The following is a 22,582-nucleotide window of genomic DNA, read 5'->3' as shown; positions in this document are numbered from 1 at the left end:
GGGAAGAAAAATGTTCCTTGTCTATAGAATATGATAAAATTGAGATATTAGAAGGGAAAAAAAAAAAAAACCAAAACCAAAAAAAGACCAAAACCAAAAAACAACAAACCCCTGATAGTCTCCCACGGAGACAAATAAATAAGAAAAAGAGTTTTCTAAATGTGGATTTGCACATTCATGCCAATTTGAAAGTTAAAGCTTAGAACAGGTCATACATCTCCCCAAAACTGCTGTCATGTCACTGATCTGTGCTGATTATGAGTAACTGTGTTAAAACTATCTGGGTGGATAATTGCATGGCAGCAGCAGTTTTGCATATAAGATTGTCACTAAAAAAAAAAAAAAATTAAAATAAACAACTTTTACATCTTACTACATCAAAAGGTCTTTAGAAATATGTAAATTGGATTAATGACATTCATTTGTACATTGAAAGCAGCAAAACAGAAAATATAAAACTGCTTAAAATATCAAATGTTTTTTAATATTCAGAGAGTCAAGCAGAAGCTTCAACAGTAATCCAGCAATTAGATATGGGTTAGTATGCAAATGAAGGAGGAATTTCACTCATTAAAATTTCCTCTGTAATGTCAGGAAGGTGGCAATATTCCTGTGTGGAAAACCTATTCTTGGTGACTTTTACAACAGTGTCAAATATTGTACCAGTTCCATTTTTATGTTCCAAACCCTTCCCTGTTTTCTAAAACCCTTTCCTGTTTTAAAGACAGGAATTTACCCATTACATAATACCTTCAGAGATGGAAAAACCTACGCATACAATCTTCCTATTCCAGCAACAGTTAATATTAACATTACAAGATCCTAATCTACCCAAAATGAATCAAACCTTCATTTCAATCTGCCTTGAAAATGGACAAGAAAAAGTCAGTGCCTGAACGACAAGATTTAGTGTAGCTGCTTTAGGAGCACTTGAATAGTTCAGAGAGGATCCACCACAGATCAGCCACCACATGCAGCCATCAGAAGATGCATCCACCACAGGAATGTTCTGAATCCAGCGTTTCCAGTTCCAGTGAAGCAGCTGAAACATGAGAACTTGGATAAGGCAACTGGAGAAAGCTGGGACTTCCTCACAGAATCCTAAACTCCTGCAAGTGATCCCAACTTCTTTGCAAGGATAGAACCAGAGAATGGTTTAGGTTGGAAAAACCTGCAAAGATCACTGAATCCAACCACTAACACAGCACTGCCAAGGCCACCACTGACCCCTGTCCCCAGTGCCACCTCCACACAGCTTTTAAATCCCTCCAGCAATGGTGGCTCCACCACCACCCTGGGCAGTGTTCTAGGCCCTTGTTTCTGGGGAGATATTTTGCCTAATATCCAATCTAAACCTCCCCTGGTCCAACTTGAGGTCATTTCCTCTTATCCTGCTCCTTGGGGGAGGAGGCAATGGCTGTCATAGTCTTAAAATGGCAGCAGTTGCTCAATTTGGCATTATTTGCAATGATTCTTTACTTTCAGAGCTGCCAAAGAGAAACACCAGGTCTCAGGCCTGAGGTTTTCATACCTTTACACATGGAACAAGACTCATCCAGAGAAAACTCCCTTGATCAATCCCTTGAGGAGACCCAATAGGAATGAGTTCAGGCACCCAGATTCCTTTGCCAGGAACAAAAGGACCTAAGTTCTGAACAAGAACTAAGAGGTTTGCCTGGGATACAAAGAAACAGGAAAAAAACTGCAGGAAAAGGAGAGTTGGAGATGAATATTCCTAGTCTTTGAGTCTTGGATAACAGCTGCCTACGTCATTTCCAGCTCTGAAGAACCACCACTTTTTTAGGTGTGCACATGATTTCTGTTAAATATCTCCAAACTATTCTAAAAATGCACAGGGAATTATCGGAACCAAAGAGCTACTCTGAGACAAAACCCATCTTCAATTCCATCCCAATTCCTATCCCAATCTGGTTTTGTACAAGCCAGCTCCAAAATAGGTACAGTCAATAAGGCAAATTCAGATATAAAAAGACGTAAGAAACTTTTACAAAATCATTACAATGGATGTTTTGGTCATTTAAAAACAATTTCCTCTTTCATTTAGGAGCTAAAGTGAGCCATAATCATCCCCAGTGTAAATAAATACACCAGATGCAGTTAACAACTCACAAGCCTGTCAGCAATGACCATGGCTTCTCACAAATGTATTTGGTGTTGAAAAGTCATAGGTCATGTCCATTAGCAACAATAGCAGTTGTTTGGAGAACAGTTCTGGAAGAAGGAATAGCAGTAAAAATACCAAGAAGATTGATGTGGTGAAATAAAAAAGGATTCTTGGATGTTGCTGCTTGTATTTCTTTTTTAATAAAATACAACAATCAACACAAGACTTTTGTATCTGCTTTGCAGATTTTTGTATGATATTTGTCCAGAACCAACCCTTTTTGTAACAGGTTGTAAATAAACTCTTCCATTACTTTTTTTTTTTTTAATGAACTTCTATGCTTTCAAATTTTCTCTTCACCAGCAAATAAAGGAACACTTGGGTACCTACTCTTATCCTATCATCCTACACACTCATTCTTGAGAAACTTTAATGTATTTGCTAGGACAATTCCCAGTGCTCTGATCAGCAAAGCTCTCAGAGACCTTCAAGTGCAGCCACATCCAGAACCCAAAACAAAGAAGTCACCGCTTGGCCATGAAGACAACACAGGAGATCCTATTTTGACCATGGACAAATTATGGTTTTCTAACAACTGAAAACTTTCTACAACAAGATGAGGAGAACAAGAAATCCACCTTCCTAGACAGCTGCCAGAATATATGAGGCAAAAAACAAGGTAGTGATAAATGATTATTATCCTTCATTGTTAAATACAAGAGTCTCCGAAGATTCCTATCAGTGGCACAACAGGATGTAAAATATTATTTCTAATCTGACTGATTTAAAGTACATTTCAATTTGCTTATTAGATCAATTTGCTGAGCCACACAGTCACAAGGCATGGGAAATGCTTTGAAAGTAGAGAAAAAAACTAGGCAGGGATTCCTTGGAAAGCCACCTTCTCCTTTACTGGTGTCCTGCAGAGTTGCACAGTAATTTCAGAGGAGCATAGCAGCTCTGAATGGGATGGCCACCATTTATTGGGATAACACTGAATATTCCCATGTATTTACCATTAGCCATCTTAGCAGGAGAATAGCAATGGGGAAGGAAACCTTCTCTTGGTTTTTTAAAGCAATTAATGGATTAAATCTGAACCCAGTCTTCTGTGAGGATGCATGCTAGAGATTGGATATAAAAGCAATATTAATCAAAGGAATGCAGAGCTTCTGCTAGATCAGACCCAAAAGTTCAGAGTGTCTTCAAATCAAGTGTTTCTGCAGTTCTTAGCACCCACACAGAAGTGGTGGGTAGCCTGCTGTGTGTACCAACATTAGGGATTTATTTAACCCCTCAAAAACCTCAAGAACAGTTTAGGACCCTCATTCCACCATAAAGGTTAAAAGGGGATGACACTGAGGAAATCCAACCAAAAGCCCCTAAATGAATACAGTACATGTCCACCTACAGAGTTCTCATTTGCTTTTTCAGATTTGGAGATAATAGCAAAGATATATTTGCCTAGTAGGGGTCCATGAGTGAAGCTATATTTTCAGAAAACTTGACATTTTGGGATAGTGAGGGAGGAGAAGTTTACTGCTCATGAAGCCTATGATGATCAGATATTCCTAGTCTTCCTTTTAACCTCTGCACAGACTCGTGGCTCATGAAACAAAACCAGCAGGTGAACTGAGCATTTCAGTGTCAGACAAATTGATTGGCAGTCTCAGAATAGAAAAAAAAACCCCTGTCTATAAATAAAGAAACCATGACACACACATGTGATAGTATTTCTCCTGCTTGTGAGATGCATGCACCTCCCCCAGAAAAAGGAAAAAGAAAGAAAATAAAGAAGGCAAAATTCCAGATTTTTAGATTAGCTCTGCCCTAAGCAATAGGAGTCTGCCAGTTCATTCTCCACCATTTGAAAAAATTCATCTCCTTTCCCTCACCTGCAGTTTTCTAGGTTTGTAGCAACATCCTGCAATTAAAAGAAACAGTATTTTCTCTCCTTAAATACCAGGCACAAGTAGTGTTTTTCATATAGCTCCAATCCAGCAACTAGGTTTCCATAGTATCCAGAGACTAAAAAAAGCCAATGGCCTTCAGGGAAATTAATTTTACTAGAATGTCTTGTGGTAATTGCCCAGCCACACCACAGAAATGGCATTTATTTATTTGGTGTTAGTTTTAATACTTAATCCCAACATCTGAGAGCTGGAAATGGAGGAGATGCATTATTCCTGTGCTATTTGAAGAGATGCTGGACAGATTTCTGCATGAGTGAAGACCATCCAGAACTGAGCTTTATGTGAATCACAGGATGGCCAAGGTGGCTGGATGCCACTGGATGGCTTCTATGTCACCAAGAACTGGCTATTTATACTAAGCAGCTCAACTTTATACAAATTTGCTATTTTTAGAGGATTTTGTAGTAGGAATTTGGGGAAACAGTGGTTTTCATATTCACTAGGAGTCAGAAAGTTCCCTGTGGATATCTCCACACTCCACGTGCAGTCCCGCGAGCTTTGGCAGAATCCCTCAGGACAGGAATGTCAGGAAATTCTGCTAAAATACTGCAGCATCAAGACCAAATGCCTTAAAACTGAAAATGGAGAACTGAATGGACACAGAGTTAGCTCTGGATGTTGCTGCCATTATCATCACAATTCCTTGCAAATCCTCCTCTCAAATGAGCATAAAAATGAGCTCTGAGTTTCAAAGAGCTACTTGTTGAATTTTGGGGAACCAGAAGCCCAGTATACACCTCATGGAGAGTCAAGGCTAAAGGAAATTCCTTCCCAGTTCTGCTCACAGCCAGTAAAGCAAAGGGCTTTCATTCTTGTCTGCTCTTTGTTCTTATTTTTAAGCACATCACTTGCTTGTGTGTGAATAACTGAGATCCTTTAAGAACCAAATTATTTTTTGTCTGCTCATTTCCATCTATGTAAAAAAGAAAACAGTCTTAATAATGTATTTTAAAAATTAACCAAGATTTGTTTCTCTTTTTAATGATGACACCGGCACATTTGGAACACTATCACTTCCTATGGGTTAGAGGATATATGTTAAAAACAGATAAAAAGAACAATCAGAAATAGTAATGTACAGTGGGTTTGTGCACACCCAAAGCACTCTGAGGGCACAATAATTTCACTCAGGTGCCACCATCCACTAAAAACCTAAATTAAGAAAAACCCAAACCAACCCTTAGTTACTGAGTTTAAGTGGAGAGTAAGTAAAACACTTTCTCCATTAAGTGAAAAATTAAGGGAAAAATTAATTCCCTTGGTCAGATGCTGCACAGATACACCAGACTGCTCCACACTAGTACCACAGCTGCTCTATTTCCAAGAGCCCATTGTCCCAACCCTCCAGTACATCTGTAGCTAGCAGAATTCCAAAAGCAAAACAGAGAGAAAGTTTTCTTTGGAGTCTGAGAGCTTGCATTTTAGGCAGTGGCTTGCTGGTGCTTAATAGACATAATTTACAGATGTCACCAAGAGGATGATGAGTAACTGGTTAAAAGAAGTAAGTTTTTTCCTCTAATGGTTGGTTAAATCAAACTGCGTGCCATTTAAATATGCAGATTTAAAAATAGTGGTGCCCAACCTGGTGCTATGTACATACATCAAAAATCCCAGAATGGCTTTTTTTGGAAGGCACCAAAGCCCATTCAGTTCCAAGCCCCTGCCCTGGCCAGGAACTCCCTCTCCAGAAGCTCAAGCACTGCAGTGCTGCTGCAGCTTTGGCAAACCCCTCATCATTAAAAAGATGTTTGTAGAGTTGATCCAAACCCAAAGTAGGTGCTGTCTAGGAACAGAGCAGCTCCCAGCCTGGCTGCTCTCCTGCCAAACAGGAGGCTCCCTGGCTGGGCAGGAGCAGCAGCCAAGCTGGCAACAAAAAACCCTCCCGCAAGACACTGAACTAACGTGGACCTGACTCTGCTGGTCCCTCAGAAAGGCCTAAGTTGAGAGCTAAATCCAGCCCTCAGAAATGTACTGAGAATATGGCTTTGCTTTTTTCCTCCTACACACAGCACTCTTATTAAGCACTGCATGGAGCTGGTGTCCATACAGCTGGGAGGAGAGCAGCAAACTTTCAGCTGCAACGTGAGAATCCCGGTTCTTACAAAGCCATTAACAAAGCCTCCAGTTATTTCCAGGAGGGAAAAAAGTATCATGGTTCTCATGAGTCTGCCCATGAGAAAAAAAAATAAATAATTTACATTTCTATCTGGTGGTAGAAGCAAGCAGAGTTCACACTAGAAATAGTAGAAAACACACCTGGGGGTAATTAATGAAAACTATCAAAGGATGGGAAGGCTCCTCTCTTGGTAAAAGGATTGAAATCAGTAATAGCTGGCTTTGTAAAACCACTAATTCACCCAGCCACTGAATACCAATGTAGGCATAACATTGCTAAAAACATTCCTAATTACTAGAGTTTAAGCTACAACAATAAAGTCCAAAGTTTGCTTCCTACAGATGATTTCAAGTTTGTATAAAGTGCTTACTGGAATAAAACCAGTAGCCTATTGCTAAACATGTGTGTATAAAGGTGGAGTTTTTCTGTTGTTTGTTTTTTTTTTTTAATATTTCAGATTTTTTATTAATGTCTCCCTAAATGCTTATTGCAACTTCTTACATGCAGTCAGAGGACAGATATTTTTAATACAATGATAAAATAATGCTCTCTGTAATAAAATGTTTGTTTTCTACCCAAAACCAGTTAAAGGAAAGTTTGTACTGTAAATTGTATAAGCTTTTGAGGATGAAGAAATGCAGGCAGTTATACTACAGATATTTCGTATGTCTTAGTACAAGTACCAGCTGAAGAGTTCTGCAGCAAAATGATGACATTTCTTCTATTACCATCTCTGGTTTTGATCCTCAAATTAAACCTTGAATTTTGCCCTTTTGTTTTTATTTTTAAATGAATAATTCACCAGGTTTATCTAGTTTACATATTAACTGGAATGTAAATAAGCAGCTATGCTATTCCAAAGACAATAACATTTCAATTTCTCTAGAAAAATAAGAGATTTTATGGCACAATAATGCAAACTACAATGCCTCATTTAGAGAACAAATGCATTGTTCTGGTAAAATATTGCAGAATTAACTTGGCTTTGTGAGTATTGATATTGCAACATTATTGTTTGTGTGACAGGGAAAATCCCCACGAGCCACATCAGGCAACACCTGCAGAACAGCTGCACACTCATGGGGACAACACTAACAAACAGTTAGTAATCCACTGGGGGTTAACTTTAAAAGACACTATATCCTACTGCACTAAAACCCTCCACAAAACTCTATTCTGAGTGAAAACAGGCCTTCTAGTTTAATGGATTTCTTTACTCAAAAATAGTTAGACTTGTTTATGTCATCAAAGCAAATCTCCAACACAACCCCACATTCAAGAATTCTTGAAGTCATGTCTCAAGGCAGAACTCTCTGAATTTTTCCAAACTTGAGCAGTTATAGCATAGAATCCAGTCACAGATGAGTTATTAATGACCTACAAAGGAATTAGTGATGGTTGTAATTTTTTAACCTTTCTAATGGAGACTGCAGTATTTAGCATTTGGCCTAATATGTTGCTTTACTTTTATCTATCTTTTCAATCAGGCCGATATCAAGATTCAAGAAAACATCAGCTAAAATAGTGAAAAATAACATATAGGGCAAGCTATAAAATGTCAGTTATAACAACCAAATCATAACCATCCTTGTTTTCTGATTGTTCATCAAAGCTAAGAAAAAAAATCACATTGAATTGGCATCTCTTAAATTGCTTATGAAAATCCACATCTATTGACAGCTGCCTCTACCTCACTCTTTTATGTCTAAAACTTCTCCTGCACTTTTCCAGTACATTTGCCCTGTGCTCTATACAGGAAAGCCACTACACATTTTACAATTTTTAACATAAAAATCGCTGTTGGGTTTGAAGCAAGGAGGAGACAAACCACACACTGTCAGAAATTTCCATGGAGACTCTGTGAGCACTGTTTCCAAGGGCAAGTGTAATGTTCATCTCTGAAGTCTCATGTTAAAATTAGTTGTACAGGTTGGACAAATCAGGAACTGCACATTTGCTAAAAACTCAGTCACATGATACAACACCAGCTCTTCCAGGTAATCCCTACTCTATTTATCTGCTGGAGCAAAACAGCACCTTTTCTTCCTTTTCTGTATAGATCTTTCATTTGTTCTGCTCCAAACATGAATTATTATAATGCCTCATAGATGATACTGAAGTTTTCCCTCCTCCAGAAGATTCCAGACCTGTACACAAAGAAATGATGCCCCGTCCTCCTACCTTTGTGCTCTGCAAAGAAAGGATCTATCTCCCTGTCAAACCTGTCTTTCCACAGTGAGGTTCCCCTCATCTCCAAGACCCCAAGCCACCAAACCTCCTCAAGCAAGAATGAAGGGTCTGCTCTGCCTCTCATTTTCCCCCCTACCAAACTGGACTCTCCCCTCCCTAACGCCCAGCACCTACCACGAGTGTTAAAAATAGCACTAATTAGGACCCTGGTTGCCCATTAACTCTTTTATTATTCATATGACATTTATGATAAATGCCTGATGTTACATACAAATGGTTGAGGTGGCACTTACACACAGAAGCATAAACTTCAGAGTCATGGGAGAAATCATTTAGCAGCAAGGCAGGCTGACTACACCAGGGCATACAACCACTCGCTGGCGTGTAAATTTAAATCTTTTAGTTCAACACAAAAGATAAAGTAGTTTGGCATTCCTGGAAGTGCAGGTGGACTTCTATTTCAACAGTCTTTTGCATCACTGTAAATATGTCTAAAGATGGCTTTCTCCATCCAGCCAGGGCTGTGCACTGCATGTTGGCCATAAAACAGAAAAAAAATCCTGCCTTTCTCCAACAGAAAAGTCTCGTGCAACAGCCAAGTTGTCATTTCTCAGGATTATCATATCCTCTTAATTAAGTTGCAAAATTCAGAACGGAATAACCCCGATGAACATAAATTACACAGAAATGGATTTGATTTGCATGTAATAATGGCTTCTTTCAGAATTAATTACAAATATGCTGGAGTACGGATTAACGTCCTCCTGATTCAGCACTGTATGTGCATGTTTAGCTGCTCTTCTAAGCTAAGGCTAGGAGTAAATTGTCTAGACAATTAATTATAATTCTTCTCTCATTTGCCAAAAAAACAGTAAAGCTTTGTGCAGAATCAGCTACCCCCTTCTTCCACCCCTTCAGAGATCTTTAAAAATCCATGGGCATATTTGTCATTCCATAGTGAATTAAACTGCACATTGCTCACCATCAATTCTATCTGTGCAATCTGCCAGTACAGACTCTTCATACTTCCCGTGGATTAAAAGCCTAACAAGAAACCCACCTTTAAAAATACAGCCTTGTTTCAAAACCCCACCTAATAGGAATAGGGAGAGCTTTGGAAGGATTCCTGCCCAGGGATCACAGCAGTTCCATTTGTAAGCTGGTCTCTAATGCTAAACGCTTCTCCTTAAGTAAACAAACAGCAAGGGAAATGTGCTTGAAGACAGAGAAAAAAATGCATATCTATTTACTTTAGAAGCCTGCAATGCCTGTTCTTTCACAGCTACAGTGTGAGGAAGTGGTGCAACTATTTAAATTCAATCACCATGGGAGTTCAAGGCGCACTCCAAAAAAAGCTGCGTGTTGTACCCTCTCCAGCATGCAAAAGCCAGCTCTGCAGAAATAAACATTGTAACACCAGAAGTATTTTACCAAACCATACATGAGCCTGAAGAACAACACATCAAATAATGTAAAATCAATAGATCTTACAGACAGGGCTTGACCAATCCATCCCAAAAGCCCTATTTTCAGTACCTGACTTCACAGAACCACAGCATCCCTTTGTTCGTCATGAAGAGGTTGTGGGGGGAAGAGGAAGAAAAATCCTAAATCATGATTTTGCTGTAAACTGCCCAGCAACACTCAAAAGGAGAACCAACTTTTTAAACAAAACCTAAAACACCAACGAAAAATTCCTCCAAAATATCAAACGTGAAGATATTTTTGGTATGAATGAACAGAGTATTTAAATATATCCTTTTTATAAAGTAATTTATACTGCAATAATATTAATTGGTTTTTTGGGTTGGTTTTTTTTTTCGGTATTTCAGTGTAGTGTTGGAAAAATTCAATTTCAAGCCAAAGTAATTTGCTTTATTCTCCATGGTTACTAAACGCCACTGGACCATGGATATTTCTGAGTGCAGAAATAGTTGCATAAAAAATCATTAATTTTGGTTACTCCCTGAAAATATTTAGAAGAAACCAGAACTGATAGCCCACAATAAATATTGAAATTCATCTAAATTTCAATAACTGAAAGAAAACTACGACCTCCCAGATATCTCTGAGAGTGTATTCCCAAAGGACAAAAAGAACAACCAGAAAATTCCCAGCCAGCCTGACCATTGTTCTCTGTCACTGCTTTCCTGTATGCTGCATGAAGTTTTAAATTGATCAAGTGAAGCACACCACTGGTGTTAGCCCACAGAACTTGCTACTCAGAGGCATCCCACACTTTTTCCAGAGTCAATTCTCCACCAGGAACATCACTCTTTCCCCAACAGAGCACTGAGAATCAAATTTCAGGATCTCCTACCTCGATCAAAAAGTCTCCAGTTCTCAGGCCAGCTTGCCATGCTACTCCCCCTTCATCCACAGATTCCAAGTACTGCAAAGCAGGAAAGGCTGGAGTTGGGGTGAATTCTTCAATTGGTGTGTCAGCTTTAAAAATAAATACCACATTAAAAAAAGAAAGTTAGGGAGTGCTTGCAAATACCACTTGACTACAGGCCTATCATTGGCCATTCCGATTTAGGGTTAAAAAATGTTGGGTGCTGGAAGTGAGAGAGATGTGCCTCACGGAAGATCAGGATGCTGGGGACAGAGTGCAACCCCCCTGCAATAGCAATCCACAGGTCTTCCTTCCAGAGGGAGAAATACCTGCTCCTTTCCTGACACAAACTAAATCAAGCTGCACCAGGCAATAGCTGGGTTCTGATATTCCAGGATATTCAGTATTGGCTCAAGTAACCCTTTTGTGTGCCTGGCAGAATGCTGTAACTCTGGCAACATCCACCTAAAAATGAATTATGTGCTGGAGCCAGGAGAGAGCATCTGGCCAAACTAGGGGGCTGGGGTGGGTGGCAAAGGATGAAAAAAAATGAACCAGAATTTTTTTTCCCTTCCTAAATTTAGATGCGCATAACAAAGAAGAGACCAGAAGAAATCACTTTTTAGGACAGGAGGCACAGCTGTCCCTGTGACAGCCGTGCCTGCCCCTCTGTGTCACGTACACATGGGCAGAAAAGTCCTTGGGTCTTTCACCTGAGCTGCCCCCGCTGCTACAGAGAAAATCTGGGGGAAACCACTGGGCTCAGCCAGAGGGAGTGAGCCCTGCTCAAAGCACTGATAACCCACACCAACACTCAGAGATAAGGCAGTGCCTTGGGCTTCCCTGCTTCAACTCCAAACATTTCATTTGGCTAAAACTGGCAAAGCTTTCCCAGCCCTGCAAATCCACGGTGGCACCGGTTTAGGCTTAGGGGTGGGGAACAGGGAGAGCAAAAGCCATGTCCCGAGAATGAAGACATGGAATAATTTTCATGCTCAAGCAAGGCAAGGGAGAACCCATGTGAAATGAGGGGGAGCAAGAGATGGGACATACCATCACATATATATGTTCTTTTTTAAAATACAAAGGGAGCAAACTGCACTGAAAGTTAAAAAGCAAAGCATTAAATAGAATGCCTTTTTTAACTCCTAGGAATGCCACCGTGACACATTTTAGCCTACAGAGAAGTGCCGTGCAGCTTAACATATGAACAGCTTTAAAAATGAGCACACTACAGGCCATGCAACATACGTGCAGCTTCTCAAGATATAAAAAAAGATCATATTTTCATACTAAAACTGCACCAATGTCACCTTGCAGAAGATCCACACCTATTTTAAACAAAACATCCCTCTATTGTCTATTCCTATACGCAGCCCTATTCAATCAGGCTGGCATTTGAAATAAAGCAGCAGTTTTTTTGAGGAAAGCAGGTTTCCCACAGTTAAGTAAACTGCACAACAGAACAGATTAATGGCAAAATACTACATCCACCAGCATGAGAAAAATACAGGCAAAACTTTCTCCCCCCAAAACGATTATGCAGTGCTTCTCCTATGTAAAAATGCAAACGGCTTCAGAGAGAAGGTACCGAAATCCATCGGAGTAGTATAGCATACAGAGAATCCTGTTGTCTAGCAACCAAGTGCACCAAGAATAATTTCTGCTTATATTCTGAGATGTATAAATTTCTTCATGCCACTGCACATCACACACACACACTCACACACACACAGAAGCACATACCTTTTGCCCCTCTGAGCACAAATCCAAATCCTTCATTGTCTTTTTTCTGCAGGACCACTGCCTTTTCTTCTATTATGCAGTCACTGTAGAGAGAATTCCGAGGATAGCGACCATTATTACATCCCTTCATCACCACTGTAGTAGCTGCTCCTCCAGTGTGCAGGTTCATCATCATCACAGCCCGTTAATCAAATAATATTGCAGTAACCAAGCATGGGAAAATATAGAACAAATAGCAGCAAGGGGAAGACAAAGACTAAGCTGGATGGTAAAAGAGAACATGACAAAGCAACTTAAAAGGAATAAAAAAGGCAGAGAGGAAAAAGAAAGAAGAAGAAATCATGCATGGTGGTTTGTGTTCTATATGAATGACTGGATGAACATGTGATCATGTAATCTGTGGGCTAGCTAGGACTCTAAAAGAAAAAAAAGTAAGTGAACTGAACGACAGTATCATTAATAAACTCCTCAATCGTGGATGTACCAGATGCATCTTCTAGTGAAGCCAAAATGAAACCAACCAGAAGAAAAATGAGGCAGCATTTTAAATTTAAAGATAATAAATTATGATTTTCTATTAGCTAACTAAAAGGCACAAATATATTCTGAAAGCTATGCCTTGCATCAAAAGCCCTTTTTCAATCCTATTGAATGTTGCATGCTGCAAGAATCCCACATGATCATCTGACAGCCTACAATGCTAACAACGTGCAGCTGCCTTGGCGTCATCAAGCACAAATTTCCACAGCATCAAGAATCTGCATAATTGAAATAGTAACAAGGCATGCACAAGCAGGAAAACACATTTTCTAAGGAATATTTCCTGTCTCCTGATAAACAATTAATATTATAAAACAAGGAGATGGTATAAAGGACTATTTATGTAAGCAGTATTCCCTTAAAGAGAAAGTAGCCTTAGGAATCTCACTGTCATTGGCTAAGATAAAAGTAGAAGGTAGATGAAGAAAATGCACAAAATGCACATTAAAATGGGACCTTTCAGATACAGGGAACGATCTGTAAAAGCCTTAAGGGGTTCAATAGCTTTCATTAAAAATGAAGTTTACTAAAAATAAGCTCAAAGAAAAAAAAATTTTTTTGAATGTTCTTTTAGGTACCAAAGCATTGCACAGCACGAGTCGCAGGGGTTAAGTTCATGAATTGTCAGCACTGCAAACTATGCTGCTTTAAAATACCTACAGAACTAGTTCAGATAGAAAGGAGTATGAGCAAGTTTGCTTTCCCTAATTTTTTACTGGCCAACTTCTGTTCCTGCTGGTCTGGTACAGAATCAGTCCCCAAAGCAGTAAATCCAAGGAAAGACTGAATCTGCCTCAGGGCCATTAATAATCCCCAGGGGGAAGAGGAAACTAAATAAAGAGAAATTATTGTGACCTTTTTATTTAAAGCTCTGAACAAAGAGAGGGATGATGATATCAGGACACCAATGGACAGCCTCCAAACTCCAGATTTTTCGTGCATCACAGACCATCCTTTTGGTGCCTTTCCAACTCTGCGGGATGAAACTTCCCATGGCTGCTGAAGTGATGATGTAAGGTTGTCTTCCAAATTGCAGAGTGTTTAACACCACACATGAATTCAAACTGCCACAGTGGTGACTTTGTGGGCAAGACATGGTCTCCATCAGCACCCACAGCTTTTGTATTCTCAACTTACTGTAATTTACTGTGTCTTTCAGACATTTCCTGTTCTTAAGGCTAAAAAACTTCTGCTCCTTGAGAAAGCCCAACACCCTCCGGCTCAGGGGTATCTGCATGGGATGGAATATGCAGCTCTCAGAGCCCACTGAAACTCTCCATCAACATCCTGATGTTCTTGAAACTGACTGCTCCTGCCAGCACATTGGCTTATTTTCATCATTTCACCACCACATTCTCAAGGTGAGTCCCTGTGCTTGTCCACTGAAGTGTCAACAGTGTTACTTTTTTTAATACTTGGTCAAATTAATAAAACCCATTCCCTTCAAGTTTCTTTGTAACCAATCAATAGCTTAATAGAGCTTAGAAGGCAACTTCTGAGATTCTAATTATAGCAAGACTTTGATTCAAAGAACCCCCTCTCATCCCCTCCCCAAATCCCACTCTCATGTCAATTCATTTCCATATAGAGAATTCAGAAGTTTATCAGCTCAGCAAACTCAGGATCAATTCTCCTGGTCTACATTCAAAAAAATTAGGCATCCAGGGTCCTTCCAGAACCAGCTAATGAAATGGATGGGCATTGTCAAGTCAGGCTCACTTACAGATTAAAGGTATAAAAACCACCTCTGATTTTCTTCTCATGTACAGCACATCTATTCCATAAACTACCCAGTTTTATAATTCTGTTCATGTACTGAAAGTGGGGACGCAAAATTGCCAACATTTTACAAAATTACGTGCAAGGGGGAGGTGAGAGGGAAGGGAAGGAGAAACACAACATGATTTTTGGTGAGAAAGCACACAAACTGATCTCTATCATTTGACAAATACAACTTTCTAATATACAGTTGCAATCATGAAAAGAACAGCATCACAGCCTGGAAAATAAAAAGATAGGCTTGAAAAAATCAGATGTGTAGCATTTCTTCTCATTTATGTTCCCTAGAAGCAGGAAACCTGCAAAAATCCTATGGCTTGAGTAGCTTAACTTGTTCAAGCAACCACAGAAAGCAAATTGATTCTCCCCACACACCTCAGTGCTGCAGAGCAAAGAACCAGCAGCAGGAAAAGGGGGAAGACAAACAAGCACACAAAAAAATGAACTGAATTTACAACCTGCACACCCTTTCTCCCAGAAAATTTGCATTCCCAAGAAAAGGAGGCAGAAGAGGGGCAGAATTTAACCTCTGGCTCTTTGCAGTGCTGCTTTTTTTGCTCACTTTTCTATACCAGGGCTGTCTGTGCCAGCCAGGGTGGACTCTCCACCGAAGGTCTGTTCACAGTCCACCTGCTTCTGGCAGGCAAAGTGGTGCCAAATGTAAAACTAGGTCAAAATTTCTCCCCAAGAGTCTTCTTGGCAGCATCTCTTTGATCCTGGAGGTGTTGTAAATACTTAGCAGCAGAACACAGGGTACAGCAACCAGTGACAAATGAAGGTGGCATTACATTAGGAGCTGCTCAGAGGCCTGAGCTCAAGCAAGAAGAGGAATTTCTTCCCAGGCTCTTCCCAGTGCACAGCTCTCTGTGAGGCCAGGCAGTCCCTGTTATCTGTGAATGCCAAATTTCAATAGGTAAAATCCCTGAAGTCCATTTCTGTCCCATCCCAAACCAAAATTCAACAGCCTCCATTTCAGAGAGAAATCCTCAGAATATGACCAGTTCCATATGGTGGTAATAAAATGAGTAATTCTAAAATCAATAGCTCATTATTTAAATAGGGCAAGCACTGCTTTGACTTTGGCTGTGTAAGGCCAAGATTCATTGCAGGCAAAGTTAAATGCAAAAGGCATCCTATCAAGTGCAGGACGTTTCCGTGTGGAGGACAATCATAAAACTTCAGGTCAAAATAACAGTCAATGTAAATCTCTGCTTTACTCAAGCAGCAGATATTATAAAACATGCTTGTTCATCAGTTCATGTAGTTTCCTTAACAACTTAAGGCTCAAGAACTGTGCAGAGCTGTTACAATTTCCATAATTTTACAAACTGACCAATGGAGAAAGGGAAATAGAAGGATTTGCCCATGATCAGACAGATATGTGAGTTTTGAACTCAGCACTGTTCCACATAACAACCATCATTTGTGTGGGCTTTTCTAAACAGCAGGAATGTCTGCTTTGCTAACAGCCCATTAGGATAATATCTCAGGAAGGAAGGAGAAATGTCAAGTCTTTCATAAAGACCTGTATGAAGAAAATAAAGGTTGGAGTGTAGGTTCCTGCTGGAGGCAGGCCCACAAAACCTGGCTTCCTGTTCTCATCAGGGATAACTACACCCTATCTTAAGGCATGACTTATTCCATAAGGTAAAGTACTAAATTACAGAGGTAGAGACTATCAGGACTACAGGATGTGTTTAGGCAAGTTCGTGACAAGTGTTTCATTGCTGATTTCAGTCTGAAAAACAGCAAGTAGACAATCCACTGAAAATTATCACCATTATCTGGAAACAAAAATGGTTATTTGGTCAATTGTCAGTCTCCCCCTAAGGCAGAGGAAAAAATGAATGTAAAAAGGAATTATTTTCCTGATTCCCTGCAGTCATTCATCCCCTGGAAACATAACCCAATCTTTTCAGCTCCAGTAGCCTGGGAGTCCACAAGTCCTTCAGTAAGGACTTGCTCTCCCCTTGAGTGAGAAGTGGCCCTCGCTCTCTCCAGGTTCACTTCTTTCAGTTGGCTGAGTAAATCTAAATCTCTTCATTAGCCATTTTTCCTCTCCTCAGCACTCTTGCAATTGCAATCTTTTGGAAAGATCTACTGAGTTCACAACAAGATACATCCTAGAAGAATAAAGTGTTCTGCCAGGTGCAATAAAATGATATCTAAATCATTCCATAAATTTATATGCAATGTCTGGAAGCAGTCACACTAATTCCTTTCAGGATAAGATGGCCAATTCATGGTGGTTATGCTCAAGCCAGAGAAGGGCATTTGGGAAATCTGCTCAAGAGGAGGAGCCCTTTGTGCATTATCCAACAGTCAGTCCCTGTTAAAGGCACATCAAAAATATTCTTTGCCTTTTTTCGGGAAGTAACCTGTCCTGATACCACATAAAATGGAAATTATGTCTACAGCAAACCTTATTGTAGGATATAGCAAACTTTCAGTGGGAAAATATTTTCTGTTACTGCTGGAAGGGGTCAACCTTATAATTTATAGTCAACTACTCTAATGGCTTCAGGAAAATTGGCTAATCCTACTAATTAAGGCCTTCAAGATTAATGACGACACTTTCTGTGATTGCTCAAGTTTCCCATGCATCAATCATCCACTTTTAGGTCTCACATAAGAGCTCCCACAGCTCTCCTGTGTCAGGCATGGCAGCAATCACTTGCTCAAGAGGCAGCAGCTACAGCAGCGAGTGGGTTCTGTGCACAGCAGATAGGAAAATACACAGGCTGTCCCTAAAAAACCCACTGGCAGCCCAAACAGAAACAGTGGGATGTAGCCTACTAAATAGTCAAACTCACAGTGACCTCTCCCTTCACAGCATCCTAGGATCCCAGAACTGGGGGAGATGGCCCACTCTGTACAGCTGAGCGATGCTCATGTCTCATATGACAAGTCTAATGATTTTCCTTTAGAACACATGTTTATCTGGAAGTTTATAGCAAGCTGTGTTTGGGAGGAAGAAAATATTTCCAATTAGATGGGTCAGTGCCTCAGCACTTTCCTCATGGCAGATAGAACCTAGCATTAGAATAGAAATACTGAAGAGCAGTGAACTTTAAATTGATACATTCCTTACTAGGCAGCTGAAGATACAAGTCCAAGGAATATGATCACGATACAATAAGTAAAATATGACAGAGAAGGGATGAAGAGAATCACTTTGAACTAAAAATTCTCCAAGTCGTTCTGCTGTTTTTTAATTAAAAAAAATAAACTGGAAAATCAGGGCTGCATATGGAAGTGCAGCATGGAATCAGATGCTTAGTACTACCTAGGGATCTCAGCTTCACAGGTGCTCTCAAAGAAACCCAAGAGTAGAATCTTCACAGGCACAGACAATTGGTTGTGTGTCAGTGCCTGACCGGCACAGCTGGCACTCAAACAAAAAGCCCAGAGAAGACAGATAAGATCACCATTACCCCTGCTTGCACTGTGTTCCTCTCTGGCTTTATCACCTGTGGCAAACAACTTCAAATTGCAACAGAAAGGACATGGTCTAATTGCTCCTTGGTAAACTTGGCATAGCTGTGTCTTCCTCAGCTGGCTATGATCAAGCCAGACAAAGAACAGGAAATAAGAAAGGATGCTCCAGCAATACTCCTGTAACCTCCCCATATTCATATATTTGTCTTTCCAGTCTCCTGTAGCAGTGCTGTATCTCCAGAGTTAGTAAACATCTTGTGGAGCTCTTTGATCACGAGAACAGCAAAGCTGCAGATTTTGCTTTGAAATCTGCTGATGAAAGAGGGATATGTCAAACTGTGGCTGTTTTAAAGACATGGACATATTCTCCAGTCCTGGATCTGTACTGCACGGTGAGGGAATCACAGGCTCCAGTAAAACCTCACAGCACATCTTCCACCTAAAAAAGGTGTTTCATTCACACTTCTAAACAAGCAATCAAGCCATCTTTATTGGATTTTGAATACTTGATACCCTGGGTGGAAAAAGAGCAGTTCTTCACTAAGTCCCCAAACCCATACTAATGTCAGCCAGGAAGGGATTCACTAAGAATTAAGAAGTTGGAAAGATGGTGCTGCTTTTTCCAGCCTGTGATCAGCAGAGGTGCCCAAAAAAAAAACAAAAACAAAAACAAAAAACACCCATAATTACAAGAAGCAACCTATCTTAAAGAGAGTAACAGTGCTGTACAGTTCAATGGGTTTATGCTACAAAACTTTACAAAAAAATATAGGTTTAAAAGAGAAATATTGAATTTCACAACAGAAGTGTACAGAGTAGTTGCACAATTTCTTTATGTAGAACCAAGGAGAAACTTTTTCTCTCTCCCCCTCAGTCCACATTCCTTTACTCAGCTTTTAATTACACCAATTATCAGATTTTTTGGTGTGCAAGAGAAGGGAGTAGCCAATCTAAAGTAATACTTTTCAAATAAATTGATTTGGCTATTGGTACTTATAGGTTGTTTCCTGGTTTCACCTTAAGTTGCTGAATCTACAACAAGTAAAATAAAATACTGGTACAGCAAATCATGAAGTCAACTTCCTGGAAAGATAAATCATCTAGTAAAAGTCTGAGTCTATATTATGTAGGAATTTCAGGATAGGATATGAAGGCAATAAAAAAAATCAGTAGTAAGTTCATAATCCTAAGCAAATGTATATAGAAGGCATATTATGTACCATATGTGTGGGTATACTGATACCCATGTATGAATATACTTATACACACTCACAAATAACCAAGTATTTTAGCCTTTTTAAGAGAAATGTTATTATTCTTTCACATCTGCACTGGTAGAGAGAAAACAAAAAATCATTGGGGGGGAGGAAAGTGGCAAAATGAACTTAAAAATAAAAACTTAATTCCTCTGTATTAATTAATTTCATTTTTCTTTTAAAAATGAACAGTCATTTCACATGACATGACACATGACAAAGTGGAAACCAGACATGAGACACGGAGGCAGGAGTCCTCCTGCAATGGAACAGAAGAGTTTTATAGCCCAGAGTCCCTCCACCTCCTTCACACAAATGTTCCACCTAGCACAGGAATATTTTGGGTTCCAACACACTCCACTTGCACCTGATACTTATCAGCAATTTTCAGTTTTATTTATCAAGCATTTGAGCAATGTGAGCCTGGACTGTGAAAATATTAATATTCATTGCTAATATGATGAGCCTTAGGCAAACAGACTCTCCAAACACTCACATATGTTTAGGTAACCAGGATATTTATCTGATAAACACTTTACTGTTAAGGTTTGTATTTTCCTACCCCAAACCAGCTGCAGTTCCAGCTTCTGATGCTGCCACCAAACCACAGAGAAATAGGAATTTTCTCCCTAGTCATCTTAACATATAAAGTATTTAGATAAAAGGAATATTAATTATAGATGTTAAACCCCAGTGGTTTTTTATACTGTTGGTTTTTTAAAAATTCTTAATTTTCCTGCTGTTTTTGCTAAAACTGGTCATTATTACCACAGACAACCTCAGTACCAAGGAGAGGAACATGTTCAGTGTTATCGAATAGGACAAGAAACCAAGGCAGAACAAGGGAAGTAACTTCAATCACACATTGGGTTTAAAAGAAAATAAACAGAAAGTGTTTTATTAACACTTTTTAGATGTGCTACAAGCCCTTTAAGGCAGCAGTTTGACCTTGGAAGTCTTTAAAACAATTATTGAACTCACAGTACATTTTGGTATCATAACTCCACTTGCTCCAAGAGAGTCTAAACGAGAATAAGCTACAAAATAGGGAAAGAAACAGGTGATTTCAGGACTGATGACAAACATGAGTTTCAGATTAGTTTTAAGGTAACCTCAAGTTTTCCATCACACCCTGTTTGCTATGATGAGCAGGAGGAATTATCATCCTCCTGTCCTGCATTCCTTGGAAAATAAACACAGCCCTGACCACAAGGAGTGTGAGTAGCCCTGACTGTACTTTTCAGCTTTACAGGTGGAGGCATTTCACTTATAAGTCTGCATTGCACAGAAAAATACAGTGATTAAATCAATGTTAAACACACTGCAAATTTTTATGACAAAAAAATGTTATGCCTTTAGTATATAACTTATAAGTTTGAATTTCTGTCTCAAAACAAACGAGGTCTCACCAAAGGCATAAAGTTTTTTCTGAAAACATCTTTATTCTTCTCCAAGAGCTTTAAAAATACAGTGCACAGTGAGAAACTTTGATTTTCTAGGATTTTGCATGAAAGAGCTGTAAAGGTGACATAAATTACAGTTAAATTTTCACATATCCCTTTAAAAATCCTGACTAATCACGTTATTTCACAGTCTCATTAACATCAGAAAGGAGGTGGCAACTCTACCTTCTTTTCTGAAATATATTCTCCCTCTCCATTTCTCTAATTGCACTAAGCTCTTGAGTTATTTTAAGTCTACTCCAAATTTTGCTTACCTGCAAGACAAAATGTCCATCTTAACAGCTCTCCTGCCTCCCAACATCATTATTTTCAGCAATTCTGTCAAAGCATGGCCAGTTTAGCCCAAAATGCTGGTAGCAGTGAAAAAATCACTGACTTTACAATTTTATTTGAATTGGCAATGACTTCTCTTAATTACATGAATGCTGAACTGGAACCTGTCTTTATTGCCCCCTTGCCTTTCACATCCAGCTCATTGGTTGCACTGATGTGGAATTTCTGGGAATATGAAGCTTTCATTTTATGTGTACATGAGACAAGGTAAAGATGTTGGTTTATCATTTCAAGTCAATTCAGATGCACCAATTTTAATATATTTCAGAACTGATGGTGCTGGAAGTGGTTGCAGTAGAGGTGTAAACCACCTCTGCCATAGGTGCAACGGCTCCAGGTTTGGATGTGCTGGTCTAAAGGTTCCCACAATCTACTCAGTATCACCCCTGGTTTTCAATTGGAGGACCAAACTCTTAATTCTGTTATCTGGGCCCTATAAAAAATTAGATAAATTAGAAGACACATGGGTAACAGGTTTTTTTTCCTCCTAAAGATGCAGTAGCCACTTTTTCTTAGTGCATATATTCAACACTCGCTATTCCTCTGCTCAGAACCTTGCTATGAACTCAGTTTTTGTGTAACACTTATCCCTTAAAGCCAAGCTTTGTTGATACATTTTAGTGCTTGTCAGACATCATCTCTCCAAAAACAGGCTGACATTTTGTGTCAGAGAGAGCAGGGAGCCCCAGCAGCATCACCAGCCACTCAGTCGGTGCATCTGCCAATCATTCCCATGGAGCACCCTCTAACATCCACGAGGATGGAGAGAGCATCTGCTCCTGGCTCAGGGAAAGGGGAACACTTTCAAAGGGCTTGGATAAAGCCCTGCTCTGTCCAGCAGGTTCCTGGCATTCAGCCACAGCTCAGGCTGTGGATTTAAGTCTGACACACACAGGACTCAAGCCCAGGCCTCCTTTAGTCTAGGTGAATGCTCCACCACCAGCTATTGTTTGCTCTTCAGCTGCTCCCTCTTTGTTGGGTTCAATTCCATTTCTTAAAGAAACAGAGCTCTAGCACATCTGGTTTGTCCCAGGAGGAACAAGGCACCCTCCTCTCACATCTTCCTTTTGCACCACCAAAGAGACTGAGCATGAAAATCCACCCCTTTCCAATTTCAGGTAATTTCAGCTTTCAAGAGGAACAAAACACATACGCTGCCTGCCAGCCACCCTAAGAATGTTGCCTCATAGATCAAATTCTCCAAATGCAACAAATATTTGTGAAAATCTGCCTGGAAAGAGGGGGTGAGGGGGGGAAGAGTGGTTTAGATCACTCCCATTGGAGGCAA

At 39.7% G+C, this 22,582-nt stretch overlaps 1 protein-coding gene across 2 annotated transcripts in view; it reads right to left on the bottom strand.

Moving 5' to 3' along the window:
- The window catches only part of SHANK2 (SH3 and multiple ankyrin repeat domains 2), a 240,978-nt gene that overhangs the window by 96,609 nt on the left and 121,787 nt on the right, over positions 1-22,582 (bottom strand). For both annotated transcript variants that reach the window (XM_041459183.1, XM_041459184.1), the window contains 2 exons: positions 12,486-12,568; positions 10,725-10,849 (listed from right to left, as the gene is read on the bottom strand). In XM_041459183.1, the coding sequence (XP_041315117.1) occupies positions 10,725-10,849; positions 12,486-12,568 (208 nt within the window). The remainder of the gene's footprint in view (positions 1-10,724; positions 10,850-12,485; positions 12,569-22,582) is intronic.

Source organism: Pyrgilauda ruficollis, unplaced genomic scaffold (assembly GCF_017590135.1).
Source record: "Pyrgilauda ruficollis isolate IOZ18807 unplaced genomic scaffold, ASM1759013v1 scaffold132, whole genome shotgun sequence".
NCBI lineage: Eukaryota > Metazoa > Chordata > Aves > Passeriformes > Passeridae > Pyrgilauda > Pyrgilauda ruficollis.
Note: the sequence above shows the minus strand (reverse complement) of the source record. Positions and strands in the feature narration are given on the sequence as shown.